Here is an 18,828-nt window from a genome sequence, read left to right on the forward strand (position 1 = left end):
TAGATTCATATTTATATCCCAAATATCGGGTATGAATACCCTAAACTCAAAACTCAAACCCATCCCAAAACGTATAGGATTTTGATAAACAGTCTTATTAGGATCGGATACCGAAAAATTCCCGCGAATTTGCAATCCCTCGCGTGGCGGGGCGGAGCCCCACGGTACGAGTCAAATTGCCATCTCTATTAAATACCCCTCCACATTTGACAATCAAAAACTTAAAACGAGAGAAAAGTAAAGGAGGTTTTTTACTGTTCAGTACTCTAAGTAGATTATCTCCCACCATTTGGGGACGATGACGAGGATGAGCCCCCTCTGCAACCCAACAGATTTTCTTCCTCTCAAAGCCTCTCCTCATTTCCTTCTCAAAACAAAGTTTACTACTTCTGTCCCTTCCAGCATCCCCAGAACCAGAACGCCCCTTGTCTTACGAAATGCAGCACCACCATCGAAGTCGAAACCGAAGCGGAAGCGGTTCCAATGGCGAATCCAAGCCAGCGCAGCCTCCACTGCCAGTTCAGAGATCGACATGGTGAGAAACAACCAAGGAGTCTGGGCTGCTAAGCAGAAGAAGGTAGTTGTTTTGTGGGACCTCGACAACAAACCTCCTCGTGGTCCGCCATACCAGGCGGCCATGGCCCTGCGAAAGGTCGCCCAGCGCTTCGGCGAAGTAGTGGACATCTCCGCCTACGCCAACCGCCATGCTTTCATTCACCTCCCCCAATGGGTCCTCGGAGAACGCCGCGAGCGCCGCCGATTGGACATCCTCGAACGCAAGGGATTTTCCTTCCCAGATGAGTCTTACGTTTGCGGTGTCTGTGGCCGTAAGTGCCGCACCAACCTCGACCTTAAGAAGCACTTCAAGCAGCTCCACGAGCGGGAGCGCCAGAAGAAGCTGAGCCGTATGCGTTCCCTCAAAGGCAAGAAGCGGCAGCGCTACAAGGAGCGTTTCATCTCCGGAAACCACAAGTACGAGGAGGCTGCTAGATCTTTGCTCACACCCAAGGTTGGATATGGCCTTGCTTCGGAGCTAAGGCGTGCCGGAGTTTTCGTGAAGACGGTGGAGGATAAACCCCAGGCCGCCGATTGGGCACTCAAGCGGCGGATGCAGCACTCCATGAACCGCGATATTGATTGGCTCTTCTTGGTTTCTGATGATTCTGACTTCTCTGAAATGCTTAAGAGGGCCAGAAATTCTAATTTGCGGACTGTTGTCGTTGGTGATTGGGATAGGGCATTGGGACGACATGCTGATTTATGGGTTTCATGGGTTGAGGTTGAGAATGGGGAGGTGACGGAAGAAGACTTGTTGTCCAAAAGTCGAAGGACAAGAAATGAGTACTCAGACGGGGACGATGGCCTGTTTTCGTTAACATATTCCGACGAAGATAGTGATTATGACAGCGATTTGGACGGTTTCGTGGATGAGCTTGTCATCACGGATTCCCAATTCGGTGGCTTCAGGATTTCGGCGTTCTCTGAAGGAGAAGAGGAGGATGACTGAGTGACAGACGATAGCAATGAGGGGGTCATGGTGGTTTCACAAACCTGCGCCCATATTTTGATGAGAGTGATTTGTTCTGGGAAATGGGAATAGTGACGAAGAGGAAAGAATAGATGAAAGTAGCTATTTTCTGATTCAACAGTTCTAATTTGCAAGAGATTCTCATGTACTCCAACTTGTGTGATTTGTCCAATCCCTTCTGATATCGTACTGACATAGATTATAGAAGATTCCACATGACTGGAAACAAAGAAAAACGAATGGCTTCCATGATTAAAGAGACTGAAAGTGGGCAAATTAATGGATGCTGATCAATAAGTAAACCATACAGAAAAAGGGACTCGGTACCTTTGGGCATGCATCAAGGTTTACGATCGTCACATCCATTTGGCTTCCAGTATTGGGGTTCTTCATAGTAGGCAAGGATTCCACCACGAGACTGTCTTTCCTTTCTATGTCACTGCAATGAAGGTTTGAACGTATGAAGTTCTGGTTTGCGGTTTCTTAAAATATTCGTCTCCCATTCATAAGTTTGTTGTACACCTCAAAGCTTCATGTACACTGTTTAAACTTTTTTTTAGCTGTCTAAAGTAATTCCACATCACATTTCAACGCCATTACCTTAGTTGCATTTCGATTCACTCTTGTTGTTTGTAAGTTGTCAAAACTCTTTTATGCTGCATATTAACGGGGGAGGGGTATTCACCAAAACTCTTTTGAGTTTCTAGCATCCAACTTGCTGTTTCATGAAATTAACCTATTGCAGGACCCAGACACCAGCTACCTTTTCTCTTCCTTGTAAATTGTTGTATTATAACTGCTTGTATTTAATGCAACATTGTGGAAGGATGCTAAATAGCAATAGGTTTTCATTTACCTTGTTAAGCAAGGTCAATTTTACATGTCTAACTAATTAGAACATATAGATTGCTTTGACAAATCTAGTCCGATCCAAACTTTTGATTCATCTATAGGTTGTATTTCTTCCATTGTTGTTAAATTTATGGATGGCCTCACTCTCTCGATTCATTAAATGGCTTACATCAAGGCAAATTTAGGGAGTTATGTTGATTGTGTTTCTCATCTTTGCATTATGATTGGACTCATAAATCTTGGTTATCATACTTGGTTTGGCTTTAATGAATTCATGTTATAGGGAGAATAGATTTATCATTTGGGGAGTTCCGTCTTGGGAAAGAAATTCCTTATGGCTGGGAGTCTGGAGAACATATATTTGTTGTTCTCTTATTGGCGTTTTCTGGAAAAATTTGTGGTTGACAAGAAAAACTCAACCGAATTCTCAGATTTGTGTACAAGTAGGCTTTAGAGCTTGTTTATTTTTGTAATTTAGGGATTCTCAGCCTTTCACTTATACAAGAACAGGGATGTTCCATTAATATCTTTACAGTATCTTGCTTCCATAGATTGGTGACGTTCTTTATTTCTCTTTCACGGTTGGCAACTAAAATTTGGTTTTGGAACTAAAAATAAAAGAGGAACCACATTCATGTTTTACCTTTTCTTAGATTATCTTTCTTTGAGTTGCATTCTTTATTTGTCTTCTTGTTCCATTATTTATTCATTTTTATTGGAGGAAGAGATCAAATACTAAAGTTAGAGATTGCTTGGTTGGACAATTTGCATTAGGATATCTCATCATCATTATCATCTAAGCTTTGTCCCAACTATATGGGGTAGGCTACATGAGTCCTGTTTGTTTGAAGGCTTGTTGGGAGAGCGTTTGCCATTTTTCCTCTTGTCTTGCAGTGTCTCAAGGAAAGATTAATTGCTTTATTGAAGTTCAAGATATTTCCTATGTTGCCATGAACTTTGAGTGCCCCAGAACTGAGGAACCATGCAGCTGCAATAATTTTAAATACACCTTTAGGAGATGGTTGATGAAATCAGATGGTGAGATACTATGGTACTATGTAGATGTTTGTAACATGCTTATGCAAGGAACTTCAAGATGTGGATGGTTATCTAAGATGTCATTCTTCAATGACCATCTTGGTCCCTATTTGTGCTGACTTTTGCAGCTTGTGTGAGATTTTTTTTTAATGAGATTTTACTGTTCTTGCCGTTAGCTGGAACAGGTTGAACTTGTCCTTAGCCTTTGTTAATTAATGGTTTGCTTGAAGGGTCCAAGTTGTTTTCTTTTGGCCTAGATCTAAAGTGATTGCCTGATTTGATCTTTGTATATTATTTGACTTACCCCTCTGCTTGGTATTTGGTTGCTGATTTTTTACTCCAGGGACTTTTTCCCTTACTATAGAGCTCTACTTTCATTTTTTCCACTTGATTTCCTCCTAGAACATTGACTTGCCTCTCTCTTTTCTCAGCCTAGTGAACATTTTGAAAATTAGTATTTGATGTGAAATTATACTTCTGGTTTCAATAGAAAAATGCATACTGTTTCCGCATGGACCACAATCCACGTTAGTTTGCCAAGCCTTATTTCCAAGCACTTTTTATTTCATCACCTTCTTGGACTAGAAAGTTTAGGCATCTGCATAATTGATTTGTCATTTTTGTAAGCCGTTACCATGATGCTAAGATATTGATCGCCTTGGACTAGCAAGTTTAGGCATCTGTATAATCAATTTGTCATTTTTGTAAGCTGTTACCATGATGCTAAGATAATCAATCAAACTCTATATGCCATATGACCCTTATTAATTTTTTGAATACATTCATCATTTGTTAATCTCACTTTGGAAGAGGCAAAGTTGAACTCAAATGCATGCCATCTTGAAATATTTGATGGGAGGAATTGATTGAGCATTTAGTATTTAATCTATGAAATCCATTGTTTTTCCTGTTTGATGGTGTTCTGCTGTGATTTGGGCAGGTGGGTTGTGTGTGTTGGTGACGCTTGACTAGAAGTTCCTGAGGATTGAGCTTGATTAATGGAGGTAAGGATATTTACAGAATGCTGGACTTCTGTTACTCTTAATACAGAGAACTCTTCTTCCTTGTATCAAGAAAGATTTTGATACCACTGTAAGTGATGATCTTGTCTTGATGAGAACAAACTTGGCATTAAAGTTTGACTTCCTTGCATATCATGTTTAGGACTGTCATAGTCCAGAAGGATTCTGGTGTAGTTGGTTAGAACAGTGTTTTAAAAGGCGCGGGAGGTATAAGTGCGCCTCCAGGCGAGGCACTTCCAAAATGCCCTGAGGTGTATGCCACTTGTGCTTTTTTCATGAGGCGTGCTAGAGGCGTATGCCTCGTGCGCCTTATGCACATCTTATAAAAAGACAAAAAAAAGAAAAAAGGAAAAAAAAAGGAAAGGAAAAGAAAGGAAAGGAAAAGAAAGGGAAGGGAAAGAAAAAGAAAAAGAAGAAAAAAAGAGAAGGAAAGGAAAGAAAAGGAAAGAAAAGATAAGAAGAAAGAAAGTGATTTGCCCCTTCCCCCTTCGGAGTTTTCAAGATTTGACAAGTCCCCCCTTTCAACTAATGTATATAAAAGATTTTTATTAAAAATAAAGAAAAAATGAGATTCCTCCTTCCTCTTCATCCTCCTCCTAACCCCCCTCCTTTAAGTATGCGTATTCAGGAGGCTTATGCCTCTTGCGTTCTGAACTACGCCTCACGGCTCTAGGTAGTAGAATGCTTCCCGTCACGCTCCCATATTTTAAAACATTGGGTTAGAAATTAAATTTTCTTAGAGGAATTCAGAGAGATGCATTCTTGGAAGACGCATCAATTGTGTCTTGTAGCCTTTTCATGGTTCCGAACTGAAGCCAAGAATAAAAAGAAGGGTAAATTACTTATACTTCCCCTTTTGGTTAAATACTTGTACACCATTTGGGTTTACCTAATAACTTACACCTCCTTGACCACAAAACCAAGGGGTTGGTTAACCAAAGAGACAGAGATAGATATTTTATTAATGGGTCATTATACCTGAAAAACTGTTAATCAATCAACTGATATTGTAAAAAATGAGCTGGTATTCCAACATTCACAGGGGTTGTGATTGGTCAAAGTTATTGTCATTTTGTGGTTCATGTTTCACAAGTGTATTTACCATCAAAATCTTAACAATGCTAACGATATCAGCTGTGATGTGTTGTTTTATCACTGATTTATGTTTTTTTTTTCTTCACGGTGTAGTACATGCACCACAGGTCTAGCCATTTTAGTAACATGTTTGATGTTGCAATATTAGTTTGGTCTTTAATAATATATTTTGAAATTGATAAAAGTACATTCATTTATAAACATTAAATTGGATCTACTAGCTTAAATTTTTACTATTACTTTCCTTGAACCTGTTCTCAACTTTTCAATTCTTCCTTGCAAAATTGGTAACCTTGTGGAGTGAATAAGCTAATAAATAGCCTGAGGGGAGGTCTTGGCATCGGACCAAATTAAAACCCACGCAAATTGTGGCGATCTAGGGTCATTGAAGATGCGAGGTTATCTTCTATTGTGATCTGCCAAAAATGGAGAGACCGGATTTAGTTCTCACACCGCCTTTGCAAGTGTTAAAGAATGAATATCTCATTCATTCATGGGAATTATGTGGACTAAATTAGGAATCTTGCACTGGGTCCTACTTCTACCTACCTGAGCGAGGTTGGATCTCTTGAACTTTTCTCCTGCACTTCTATTCGCTTGTATTCTCGCATGTAATATATTTATATACGAAATGTTTATATTATATCTAATATAATTATTAATTAATCAGTTGAGTTTGAATTTTGATATGACTTGATTCAATTGGAAGTCAATCAGTTATACCCCCTACTCATACACGAGTATTTGCATGTGTAATAAGACGCATGTCATAGACTGAATGGAATGTTCAGGAAAAATGCAGCAGAAGATCCAAACTCTACGGCTAGGCCCTCTGTTCAGCTTGTTTCACCATCTGCCCTCATTTCGTGGAATTGGGATCACCTACCAATAAAATGCCTTCCAACACTATCAATAACATCGGACACCAAACATCTAATATATATATATATATATATATATATATATATATATATATATATATTAAAGTAAGGCTTTCAGGCTATAGCCCCCACCATTTAAACACATGGCAATTTTTGAGAAACTCTTGTTGAAGTCCACAATCCACTGTCAGGTAACAGTCCCCCACCATTTAGACACACGGTCTTCTCATTTTTCTGGAAAGCTAGACATGTGAAGTTTTCTAAGAATTTGTTGCCAAAGGCCATAACCCATTATCACCATTTTCAATATATTCCTAAAAAATGTAGAAAATGCATTAGTAGTTATTCACAACCACTTTTGCCCACATTCTATCAAACTCATTTAATCATTAACCTTCTACGTATAATAACAAAGGAAACTACCATATTTTAATAATTATTGAAAATTATTTTTTGAAATAAATATTTCTTGAAAATTTAATAATTATTTAAAATATTAATAAATATAAATTTAACATTATTGATTCTATAATGTAAGTTTAACACGGGTCATTTACTAGTCTGGTTATAAAACCGGGGCCTATCATAAAAGTGGGACTTGCCATATATGAGATGTGCGGTGTAAGATGGTGGTAGAGTGTTGGAAAGTATTTTGTTGGTAGGTGATCTAGACTCCATTTCAGGTATGCACATACATTAAAGTTGCACATTTGAAGATATCCTCAAACATTTTATGTGCTTCATTATTTCTCATGGCTTTCTATTAATAAATAATAACTCGTCTAAGATGTCTAAAGTTGTCATCTTGTAGAGGATATATAAGATTGGGAAATTGTGCAAAACTAGGGGTGGGTTCAAGCTGAGTTGAGCCGAATAGTACTAGACTTGAGCTTGGCTCGAGACTATTCTATAAGGCTCGAGCTCGACTCGAGTCAAAAGTTCATAAGCTTAAGCTTGATTTTGAGAAAAAATATTTTATAAAAATTATATATATAAAAAATATATTTTAAATTTATAGATATATATTCGAGCCGACTCGCAAGCCTCACAAGCCGAGCCAAGCTTGAGCAGCCCGTGAAAAACTCGGCTCGTTGCCACCCCTATCTAAAACTCATCATGACTTTTCAACATTTCTCTTAAATTCACCATAGTTTTTCAAAACATCGAGGGAACGCCATGTCAGTAATTTGGCATTAAGTAGACTAATGGGTGTTAATAGATTACCATTTTACCCTTTTTTATATTTAACCCATTTTTCAGTATTCCAGAAATACCCCTGTTATTATTTGACCCAAACCCATTTTTCAGCTTCCTTGGATTACTTTCAAGCAGCACAATGAGATCAAAACGTCTCTTAATGAGTATAAATCTTATATATAAGGCAGTTTGGCACTTAAGGGTATTTTAGTCATACAAATATGTTCAATACGGCTGACTTGCCATTCAGGGGCTGTTTGGTCATGAAAATACATTTATGCTGATGTGAATAACTTCCATCAATGATCACTAAGGGTTCTCTAACAAATGGTGAGTTTTAGAAAATAAAAACTCAATGACATAGGGTTCCCTCAACGTTTTGAAAGGTTATGGTAAGTTTAAGAGAAATTTTGAAAAGTCAGGTTTGATAAACCAGCAGACTAGTAATAAGATTGGTTCTATGTTCGGGTTATCACCTACTGGTCCTTTGGTGTTTGGGTTATCCCTCACCCAGACCGAACTTGACCAGTAGAGGTCAGTTATGACATCACCATCATCCAATGCTTATCAACTATATGGGGTCGGTTACATGAATCCTCTTTCACCATTCAAGCCCATCATAACAAGTTAACGGGAGGACAATACAACAATTTTCAGAATTTTTCTATTAAGGTTGATGGTGGCGAGCTCTAACGTGTCTTTCACCAAAAAAGAAAAAAGAAAAAGAAAAAGAAAGCTACTCTTGTTCCTTGAACAATCAAGTGTCAGTGGAGAATTGCGAAGATCGGCCTGAGATACAAATAATGAATATTTTTAGCAAAAATTTCTTAAAAAGAAAGAGTTGGAAAGCATGTTTGTTGTTATTGCTGTCAACAACTGGTGAGATTCCTCCCAAATTTTAAAACTTAAAAAGTAGATTTGAGTATGAACTCCGGAAATCTGCTTCAGTGCTCATACCATTCGCACAATTCCTTACAGTCTTGTATTAGGAATATCTTCTCATTAAAAAAATATACGAGTATGGAGATATTTCCAATACACGGTGTAAAAGACTGTGCGAATGGTGTGAATAAGGTCTTCTAGACACTGAAGCCAATTTCTGAACTCTGGCCTCATCTCAACTGTGTGATATGATATGTCTGCGTCTGGGTGGATGCGTTTGAGAAGGCTGAGGGAAGGGAGATACCACTGCTAAAATGATTGACCTAACGATGGCCATGAGGTGGCCACAGCTCAAAAGAGTTACACAGGACCGCTGTGAATCAGCTCTTCTGTCAAGGTTCAGCCCATTAACCACCACCACTTGGCTGGGCCCCCATCTCCATCAGTAAGAACTTCCCGTCCAACCATTTCAAAAGGGTGACATATGCTGGTGTACGTCATTGGAGCACTAAAAACTTGGACCACTGGAGAGGACCCACCCATTCCAAGAACAAATCATGACTCCATGTTGACAGGGAGGAAGGGATGTGGATCGTGGTTCTTGGACCACCCAATTTTGGCAAAAGGTGATACATACGATTTAACTGGACATACATGTATCTGATTATGGCTCTGTTTGTAACTAAAGTGTAAATACAAATATTTATAATATATTTTGGAGTTGGGATTTACTCACTCACACTAACCTTAATGCATGTTGCAGTCATGTATTGGGAATATCTCCCATAAATGATAATATACAAATACGGGAAATATTCTCAATATACGGTTGCAAATGATGTGAGGTTGGTGTGAAGCCCACTATGTCTGGAGCATATCTGGTCTCTGTACTCAAGTCTATGCAAGTGGAAAATTGGTATAGTTTTGCATTGAAAATTTTACTCTCAAGTCTCGATTGCTTTTGTTTGAGGTGTAAACTCCAGACCGATTTGCTCGTGTATGGGAATGCTGTTATACATAACAAATTGAAGTAAAATTCTATTCAATAAAGTTTTTACATTAATAATTGATGTAATGTTAACATTGGTTTTTTCGATGAAATACTTTCCTCTCTTCTATGAAGGTAAATATTTGTATTATTGCTGACTTCAAGGCCGTCTTGGCTGATCCTATTATTGTTGCCACCGGTGTTATTGTTAAAGTTATATTTGGTTTGAAAGAAAATGCATAGAAAGAAAGGGAAAGGTAGGGAAACCTTTACAAACCTTGTATAAATTTCCTTGTCTTTCCCTACTTTTTCCTTCAAACCAAACGTAACCTAAGCGATTGAAGTTTCCTGAATTTGGTGATGGAGAAGAATGGTTTTGAAATCTTGGGGTATTAGCTTGGATTAGTTAAAAGTTGTTGTATATCAAGCAAACAGTCATTACATCTGTATTCTTTTTTACTTCTGTTATATATCAACCAAACACATGAAAAAAATGCATCATCCATTTATCTCATTGTAACCGAATAGGATGAGTGTAAATGAACACAAGGATCTTATCCCCATTTTACACACTCTTAAATCGGATGTAACATAATTTCATGGTGTAAAAGTGTATTTACATCAATAAAACTGAATCAAAATGCATATATACACGAATCGATATTTGTATTCTTTTCAAATAGAAACTTAAACTGTGTTTGGTTGTAATGCAAATAAATTTATACTGATACAAAATCATGGCAGTACAAATGATTTGAGTGTAAATTCTGACTTATTTTTATTTTAAATTTTAGCTTATTTTGTTTGAATGGGACACAGATGAAGTAGATTAAGACAAGAAGCAGAATAAAAGTAAAATCCAAAACAAAATTAAACAAAAATTTGTATTTTTTACCTTTACACTTTCATGCATTTGTACTAGAGCAAATAAATTTGCACTGCAACCAAACACACCCTTAAGAATAATTAGTAAAACAATACGAGAGAGATGGTTTAATTTGTCCCATTCTAACAAGTATATTTTATTCCAGGAGAAACGTGAGCCATTGCCATTCCGGCCCTATCAACGGAGCTTACCAGTTACCACTTACCACATATATTGTTGGGGCCGCGGCCCGCCAAGGCTTTGTAACGCAAATTTCATGGGCCCACTTGCAACTTGCATGCCCATTATTGTTTATCAATTCATGATAATAGTATGTATATACTTTCATAGCGAAAAAATTAAAAAACTGAAAGGAAGTAGTTGAACTCGGGAGGAAAAGGAAAAAGATATGAGGATTGGTCGTTGTTATTGATGATTCTCATTTAAATCTGAAACTAAAAAGAAAAAAAAAAAAAGGCGGAGTCAAGGAAGAAGAGGATCTCTCCCTGTTCTGTTTCATATCAAAAGGTGACAACTGACAAATCCAAGCTGTTAATCTTTATTCTTTAGTTAAATGTTTACTATTAATAATTTATTATAAGAAAAAGAAAAAGAGAAGAAGTCGTTTAAGAAGTTAAGAGGTAGGGGCAGCCCAATCTTCTAGTTTCTTCCTGAAAGAAAACATGAGGCATTAATTCAACCATCTAAACCTCCTTGTTACATGATTTTTTATTTTTATTTGTGTGAATGAAAATTGAAAAGTCAATCTTAACCTTACCCGACCTCCCCCGAGCTGAGCTGCTGCTGTTACCAATTTACTAAGAGCCCGTTTGGGAGGATTTTATGTTGATTGAATCGCTTCAAAGAAAAACTTGACATAGTTTCATCAAAAAATTAATTTCGTAGCTCATGACTTGTTCAAGTGATGGTTGAACTGGCTAAGAATATCATATGGTAATTTTCATTGACATTTTCTCTCTCTTTAGCCACATTAGCATCATGTGTAACGGAAGAGTACGACTAAGAATGAGTATCCTATACGAATAAGGAAATGAATTCTGACAGGGAAGAAGAAATCCCTGAAGATCTCAATAGACAATTTCATCCCGACAACCCTAAAAACTCTATCCATGTAATATACGGACACCTAATTATAAATAAGTATTTCTCGCTCGAGGTAAAGGACTTTCGAAATAACACTCTTTCAATATTTTTCTGCACTACTTGTTCAACTCGAACTAACATTATTTTAACTTATTCGACCCAACCACCTCTTTCTCCACCTAACTTACTTGAACGTCAAAATACCTACCCGAAGAATAACTCCTTAAACCTATAACCTTTCTTTTAGTTGTAGATCTTGATGCACGACTTCATCCTTTCACCTCAGCTTCATCGAGTTGATAGAACTATCTGATGATGTTCTGGATTCAAAATACTTCGAATCTGACAATATCATGACTCAAGTACTAATTTTCGACTTTTCAGTTTTTATAGTTTTTTATCAAATACAAGTTTCATGGCTTACCGAATGATGATTTTGCAGTTCATGTAACATTGCAAATTTGCAACGTTAGAAGCCGTCTGCGTAAAAGTCTTCCCAAACGGACGCTTACTTCTCTCTCCTCTCCTTTCAGTTCATGGAACTCTGCTCTTCCTTCTCATCATTAGAAAAGGTCGGCTTCAATCAGTGCAAGGCCAACGTAGACGACCTTGAATCTTCTTCGACATAGCAGCCCCATAGTGGGAACAAAATTCCTCCAATTCTATTGCAATATAACTTGCCACCTGGCAAAACTTGAAGGACTGGTAGTACCCGAATAGACAGAGACAAAAAGGGCGGTATGATCAATCGAATCAGAGGATCTCGTGTCGTCTGGACAAACACCAGTTGCATAGAAAATATTTGTCTGAATCGGAATATTCTGGATCTAGCTCACACATCACACTTTCACGGTAGCTAGAGAGGTAGTCCCGCTGCTGCTTACGATAAATATAAGGGGGTAGTTTAGTCACCATATGAGCAGTGACGGTGTATTAATTTCTGATAAAGAAATTGAGAAATATCCCATCAATCTGATCGGTACTTTCATAAGTCACAGTTCCAACCGCCCCTACATAATAAATAATAGTATAATAATAAATAAAAAAGGGAATATCTTTCCCTTTTTTTTTTTATTTTCTTATCCAAATTAAATGAATGAAGTGAAGATAAATTAAAACGTCAAAACAGAAAACTAGCAGCAGCCCACTCCAAATGTTCGAATTAATCAACTTGTCGAGAAACGACGGTGCATTAAAGTACGAGTAAATAACCTGTGACGGGAGTCTAGTATTGTTTGTTTTGCATTTTTTATTTTGACAGAAGATGGAAGGAATGGAAGAAGGCCACATAACCTCTGGCTCCGGTAAAGAGTGATCAAGAGAGCGAGAGAGAGGAGAGGACTAATTGGCGTAAGAGAAGCGCAAACGTCCACGTTGGCACTTGGCCGCCGACTTGCTCCATCACCACTTATCAGGCAACGTGGCAAGGATTAATACCCATTCATAATTCATACTCGCTGAAAAATAAAAAGGATTGAAACTTTGAAATAAAGGAAGAGGGAGAGGGAGAGGGAGAGGTGCTTGAATCTTCATCTTCTTTGATTCTTTCAATACATGTAGAGAGAGAGAGAGGTTATGTCGGCGAATTTTGGATTTAGTTTAAGAGAAGAGAACGTGGCAGCCGACCCAGCTTGAAAGGAATGCGTGCTGCTGCCTCCTTGCCTTTACCCCCATCTATATCTATTATCCATCTATCTGTCTGTCTTTAATATATTTATATGGATAGATGTGTTGACGTATAAAAGCATCCTCCCCTTCTCCATCCCTTCTCTTAGCTTTTCTCCTTCCCCCTTTGAATATTTATAATCCAGGTGTTGAGTGGCCCTTGCAAGGAAAAGGCAAAACCAACACAAACCCCAGCGCTGCTGGGACTGGCAGAGATTGAGAGAGAGAGAGAGAGAGAACCGGAGAGAGGGTTGAGGACTCCTGTGCTGGTGTTACTAAAGATAACCGAAATATCCTCCGATTGTTGCCTTTATCAGGCGGTGTTTTTTTTTCCGTTTAAGTGGTGGTGGCGGTGGGGGGGCATGAGCTTTTAGAGAGTTAGAAGGGAGGAGGGTTGTTTTGTTTTTTATATTCGAGATGGAAGGAGAGTGTTGCTCCACAACTTCAAGCTGCTCAAGTACAGGAGGCGGAGGAACGCGAAAGGGGACACAAAAAGATAGGCCTTTTAGGGGGATAAGGATGAGGAAGTGGGGGAAGTGGGTGGCCGAGATTAGGGAACCAAACAAGCGGTCTAGGATCTGGCTTGGTTCCTATTCCACCCCTGTTGCCGCCGCTCGCGCCTACGATACGGCTGTCTTCTATCTGCGGGGTCGTTCAGCTCGCCTCAACTTCCCTGACCTCTTTGTAGCAGAAGATGAGCTTCATGACATGTCCGCTGCTTCGATACGAAAGAAAGCTACGGAGGTTGGGGCCAAGGTGGATGCCCTTGCAACCGGCAAACAGACTTCCCCTCATCTGATCAGCTCTTGCAGTTCCAGGCCTTCCGGCAAGCCCGACTTGAATCAGACACCCACTCCCGAGAGCTCAGATGACGATTGATCCATCTATACCACTTTCTCTTCTTTGTATTCAATCATAGAAGCATCTCAATCTCAACCATCGAGGTAATCCAAGTCGGTTACATCAGGATATATCGAGTTTCATGGGGTTCCAGAGAGACAGGTGTTTAGATTACCTGCTTAAGTTCGTCAGTCCTAGAATTTCTACCTTCTTCGGAATTTTCTTAAATTTTTTTCTTTTTTTTTTTCTGTTAAAGAAATAAGAAGTTAATGAAATGGAAAGAAGTGGAAGTTGAAAGCTGTTGTAGAGGGTGTGTTGGGAATGTGAACAGACAGCGCCTGGGCCTATCTCAGTTGCTAATATCTAGCTTCGGTGCAGGAGGAGAACAGGTGAAAGAAAGAATTTTTTTTTATAAACACGGATAATGACTGAATTAGGTATTTTCTGGTTAGGAAGCCGTTGTGGATGATGTGATTGTGGACATGAGAGAGAGAAAGAGAATGACTGTATGGATGTGGCCCTGATTGCTGAGAAGAGATCAAGTAGTTGAACAGAACAGAATGCCGTCTCAGTCAAGGAGGGTGAGGGAGGAGGCTGGTTTTCAAAGAAAGCTAGGTGTTTGGTATTTGCATCTTTAAACAGGATGGTGGGTGGTGAGTGACGATGATGTTTTTGTGATTGTTGGTTCTGCCACTTTTCTCCGTTTTTTTTTTTTAACTCTCGTCTTTGTTTTCTAAATTCTAACCCGTGATAAGTCATCAAGAAAAAAGAGACTGATAAATTCTCTTTACGGCAACCGAAAGTTCTGTTCTTTCTCTCTCCCCTATTCCTCTGGTTCTACTTCCACGCTTATTTTTTTATTACTATTACGGCTATAAAACAAGACATGTGTGCGGCTGCTTTACTACTGTAGCCCAATGAAATCATGATTGATTCTGGTCGTCTTCCATTTTATATCTCATTTTCTTCATAATGTGGGTAAGGACGACGAAGACGACAACTGACAGCGCTTGCGTAGTGATCGATTCAACTATTGGTGTGTGTGTGTGGATGTGTTTACTGGTTACTTCATATCGTATTATATTACACGATAGTTGCAGTTGAGAGACCGCACAGAATCAATCAAGATCGAGCAGGATGGTTGTTTTCGCTGTAGGAAACTAGGACCCAATGACCAATGTCGTAGTTGTTTGTAGAGCAGAAATAACTCAATAAGATGGTGACATAAACAGACGCGATGGGCTGAATCGAGGATGGGATCTATAATCCAAAGCACACTTGCGGATTTCATTGTTCATTACAACATCCTTCTAATAGAAGTTCTGTTGGAGAAAATGTGCAAATGCAAGCCTCCAGTCTCTCAAGTCTCAACAGCCCAACATCAGCCTATCGACCCCACATGAGCTTGGCCAATTCATTGCCATATAGAGTAATACAGCGGATCAGGACACAACAATATGGCTTATCACCTTTGGCCAGGGGATCGAGGCTCGACAGTCATCACCGGAAAACCAGCCTACCTCGGGTTAGTGGGTTAATTAATTAAGTTAAGCAACCGGGCCCTAGGAATGAATCTCCTCAATATGTTATTTACTTATCCCTGAGTTTTTCTTATAATTAGTGACTATATGTTTTCCTCTAATTTTAACAACTACTAACAGCAATATATTTATTCCAACCGAAAATGGGGCTTTCTAGTTTCCAATCATATTGCTAAAAGTGAATCAACGGGAAAGTGGCAATCTCCGATGCCCACACCATAGAAAAATGTGGAATTGAATTATGGTTTGCAGTCTAAACTACTTTCTGTTTGTCAACCAAACAAAAAAAAAAGTTGAAAACAAGGCATAGCAAATCACAATGGTCTGTCCCATTGTGCGTGTTGAATATATTTGATCAATTCGAAAATAAACATGGAGCTTTTGGCTATGCATGAATAATGAAATCTAGGGCATCAGATTTGACAAGTTATTAATGAGATATTCTGAAAATTAATGCATAGATTAGAATCTTAACATAGTATCTAGCTAGTATTAGTATTTTTTTTTTGTTTGTTTTCTTTCTTGCCGTCTTCAATAATAAATAATAGTATGAGCATGTTCTATCCTCTAATAATGTAATACCTAATAATATTAATAAGTTATATTACCACAAAATAGCGATCAGTTGGTACATTCTTGAAAAAGGTTACTTTATGCATGCTGGAATCTAGCTGGTTCCACAAGTAGATGGAGAATGAATTATTCAATCTACCCTTAGAAAAATAGGGGGTGGTACCTGGTGCGGTGGTGGTAGAGATAAAGATGGAGGACCACCGGATTGGACTGGATTTGGTCCAATCCGATTCAGTCCAATGTGTCCATTAAAAATGGACCTGGTCCAATCCAGTCAAATGGATATTTTAGGCTATTTTGGACTGGTCCAGAGACTGTCCAATCTGTTCAAATTCCTGTTAATTTAGATTGGTTTTAACTTCCAATTCAAACCTAATTCATTAAAACCTATGTTCTTATCTTCTATCAATATTGGCTCAATTCAATATAAATTTATTATGGATGGACCAGATTCAATCCAATATGTCATATTAGTTTGTCCAGTCCATCCAAATTCAATGCCTTATTAGTCCATCCAATCCGTTCAAATTGATTTTGATTTGGACGGAATCAATCCAAAACCAATCCAGTGACCCCCTACTCACAGAATCAAACAAAGCCTTACCCTTGAATTTGGCAAATCTGTAGTGTAAAATTGTACTCTCATTGTACACTTTTGTAAACATCAGATGGTTTAATCCAAATATGTATAATATAAATACATACAAAATACAAGGTTTTGTGCTCTACAAATTTACATTTGTACTGAATCATAGGCTCCATTTGGAGGAGTATAAATACAAACACAGAGAATGCAAAACCTTGTATTTTGTATATATTTACACTATACATATTTGTATTTATACTCTTTCCAAACTGAGCTATAAGGAATATAGCCCCCCGAGTTGTCTGTCTAGATCGACAAAACCATGTAATTTATCATATTATAAATAGACGGTTTATTATTATCAAGATATTAGCCTATGTATTCAAGAGGTCTTTCGATTCAATAGATAGACGCAACCAAGTGCAAACCTGAAAATGACATTATAGTTTAATGAACTTGTTTTGGATTTTTAGAATCTTACATGTTGGCGTTTACGGGTGGGTGAATGCATATTTACCGGGTCTTCTTGTCAGGTCAAACAGCAATCCACAAAGCAAGAGCCCTTCCAACTAACCTTACCACTCCTCAGATAACCCAAAATATAAATATGAAAGGCTGATTTTCCCTGTAAATATTACTCAAACAAACTAATACGAGCCCAGAAGCAAGCCCACAGTTTCTAACGTTTACGAACTTCTTCAACTGTCTAAAGAATAAATTAATTCCAGGTTTTATGGATGTAAACCTAAACTACAATTGCTATTCCAATTCTGCCCCACACATACATGGTAGTGTGATACATAAACAAATCCCCCCACCACCCCCAAAAACAAAGAAAACAATGTTTCGGATTTCATATTATGAAGTGTTCCATTACATTCACATGTGTACTATCGTATATTTGCACGTGTAATGGGGAACTTGTCAATGCAGGAAAATGTAAAAAAAAAGGGGTTTCTATCATATTAGAGCAACTTTTGCCCTGAATAAAAGATAATATTTTTATAAAATAATTAAAATAAAATAATTCTGATGGAGCGCGATCCGACTGGTCTTAGCTGTCCGTTGCCTTGCTTTCGAACGAGGTAGCAGGGACCCTGAAATGGGAGAGATGGGAAAGCTCCAGGGGGAACCCGGTGTAGAGGCTCTGAAGCTCAAGTTAGAATCTTTCAAAATCAAGGTAATACCAGATAGCGCAAAGTTTTTGCATACCTCTCTTACCGGGGGGGCAGGGGGCTCTTATAGTCGCTTCGCGTACTCGCCCCGAGGCCCTTGTCAGATCGGGTATGATTACTCTGGCGTTTGTCAACTCGGCTGTCGTCCCTTCTGTTGAGACAGAACCGTCACTGCCTGACCGTCCAACTGGAGATGGCAGTGTTAGTGGCGGTGGCAGGTGGCCGTTTAGAGTGCTGCTGCCAAACGTCAGATCCCAAGTCAGTCAGGCGTGGTGCCCTCGGGCACGGAATTCCCTGGTGCCAGGCATGGTACGACTTGTTTAGCTTTGGTGCCTAGAAGATGATGTGAAGTGCTGAGCGAGGTGGTCTTGAGCTCGGAGGTATCCCGAACTGTAACAAGGTGGGTCAGTTCAGCGAAGTCTGTCCCGAGCTGTTACAAGGTGGCAGTTCGGCGAAGTCTACCCCGAGCTGTTACAAGGTGGTAGTTCGGCGAAGTCTACCCCGAGCTGTTACAAGGCGGTCAGTTCGGCGAAGCCTACCCCGAGCTGTTACAAGGCGGTCAGTTCGGCGAAGTCTACCCCGAACTGTTACAAGGCGGTCAGTTTGGCAAAATCTACCTCGAGCTGTTACAAGATGGTAGTTCGGCGAAATCTACCCCGAGCTGTTACAAGATGGTAGTTCGGCGAAGTCTACCTCGAGCTGTTACAAGATGGTAGTTCGGCGAAGTCTATCCCGAGCTGTTACAAGGCGTTGGGCGAAGTCTACCCCGAGTTGTTACAAGGTGGGTTAGTTCGGTGGAGTGTGCTCTTACCGCTTAGGCTTGACCCCTTTTGCCGAGTTGTCGTTTCTGCCACGTGTCTCATAATAAAGAGTTCGGGCCAAATTTTCCTTCATCAAATTCTTTTTGAAAAATACCAACAAAGTGCAATGACATTGTTCATTGTCTTCCTCTTCCTCTGCCTCTGTCATTGTTTTTAATAGGTGACTGCAAGCGGC

The 18,828-nt window shown here is 39.1% G+C and overlaps 2 protein-coding genes across 4 annotated transcripts; both read left to right on the plus strand.

Moving 5' to 3' along the window:
* Positions 1 to 217: 217 nt before the first annotated feature.
* On the plus strand, positions 218 to 4,570 carry LOC148850287 (uncharacterized). Of its 3 annotated transcripts, XM_088942603.1 has the most exons (3): positions 224 to 1,978; positions 3,275 to 3,418; positions 4,359 to 4,570. In XM_088942603.1, exon 1 carries the CDS (start codon positions 299 to 301, stop codon positions 1,505 to 1,507), a length of 1,209 nt encoding a protein of 402 aa, XP_088798729.1. In that variant the 5' UTR covers positions 224 to 298; the 3' UTR covers positions 1,508 to 1,978; positions 3,275 to 3,418; positions 4,359 to 4,570. The 3 variants fall into 3 exon arrangements, with proteins under 3 accessions (XP_088798730.1, XP_088798729.1, XP_088798728.1); XM_088942604.1 differs by lacking the exon at positions 3,275 to 3,418 and having other exon boundaries at positions 218 to 1,926; XM_088942602.1 differs by lacking the exon at positions 3,275 to 3,418.
* An 8,121-nt stretch (positions 4,571 to 12,691) lies between these two features.
* On the plus strand, positions 12,692 to 14,410 carry LOC148850288 (ethylene-responsive transcription factor ERF011-like). The gene has a single exon (XM_088944679.1). It carries the CDS (start codon positions 13,535 to 13,537, stop codon positions 13,994 to 13,996), a length of 462 nt encoding a protein of 153 aa, XP_088800805.1. The 5' UTR covers positions 12,692 to 13,534; the 3' UTR covers positions 13,997 to 14,410.
* Positions 14,411 to 18,828: the final 4,418 nt, after the last annotated feature.

Source organism: Nelumbo lutea, chromosome 5 (genome assembly GCF_056320005.1).
Source record: "Nelumbo lutea isolate HS-2025 chromosome 5, American lotus-T2T, whole genome shotgun sequence".
NCBI classification, from domain to species: Eukaryota; Viridiplantae; Streptophyta; class Magnoliopsida; order Proteales; family Nelumbonaceae; genus Nelumbo; species Nelumbo lutea.

Coding starts and splice junctions, on each gene's coding strand:
- LOC148850287 (XM_088942604.1), top strand. CDS start 299: ATGACGAGGATGAGCCCCCTCTGCAACCCAACAGATTTTCTTCCTCTC.
- LOC148850288 (XM_088944679.1), top strand. CDS start 13,535: ATGGAAGGAGAGTGTTGCTCCACAACTTCAAGCTGCTCAAGTACAGGA.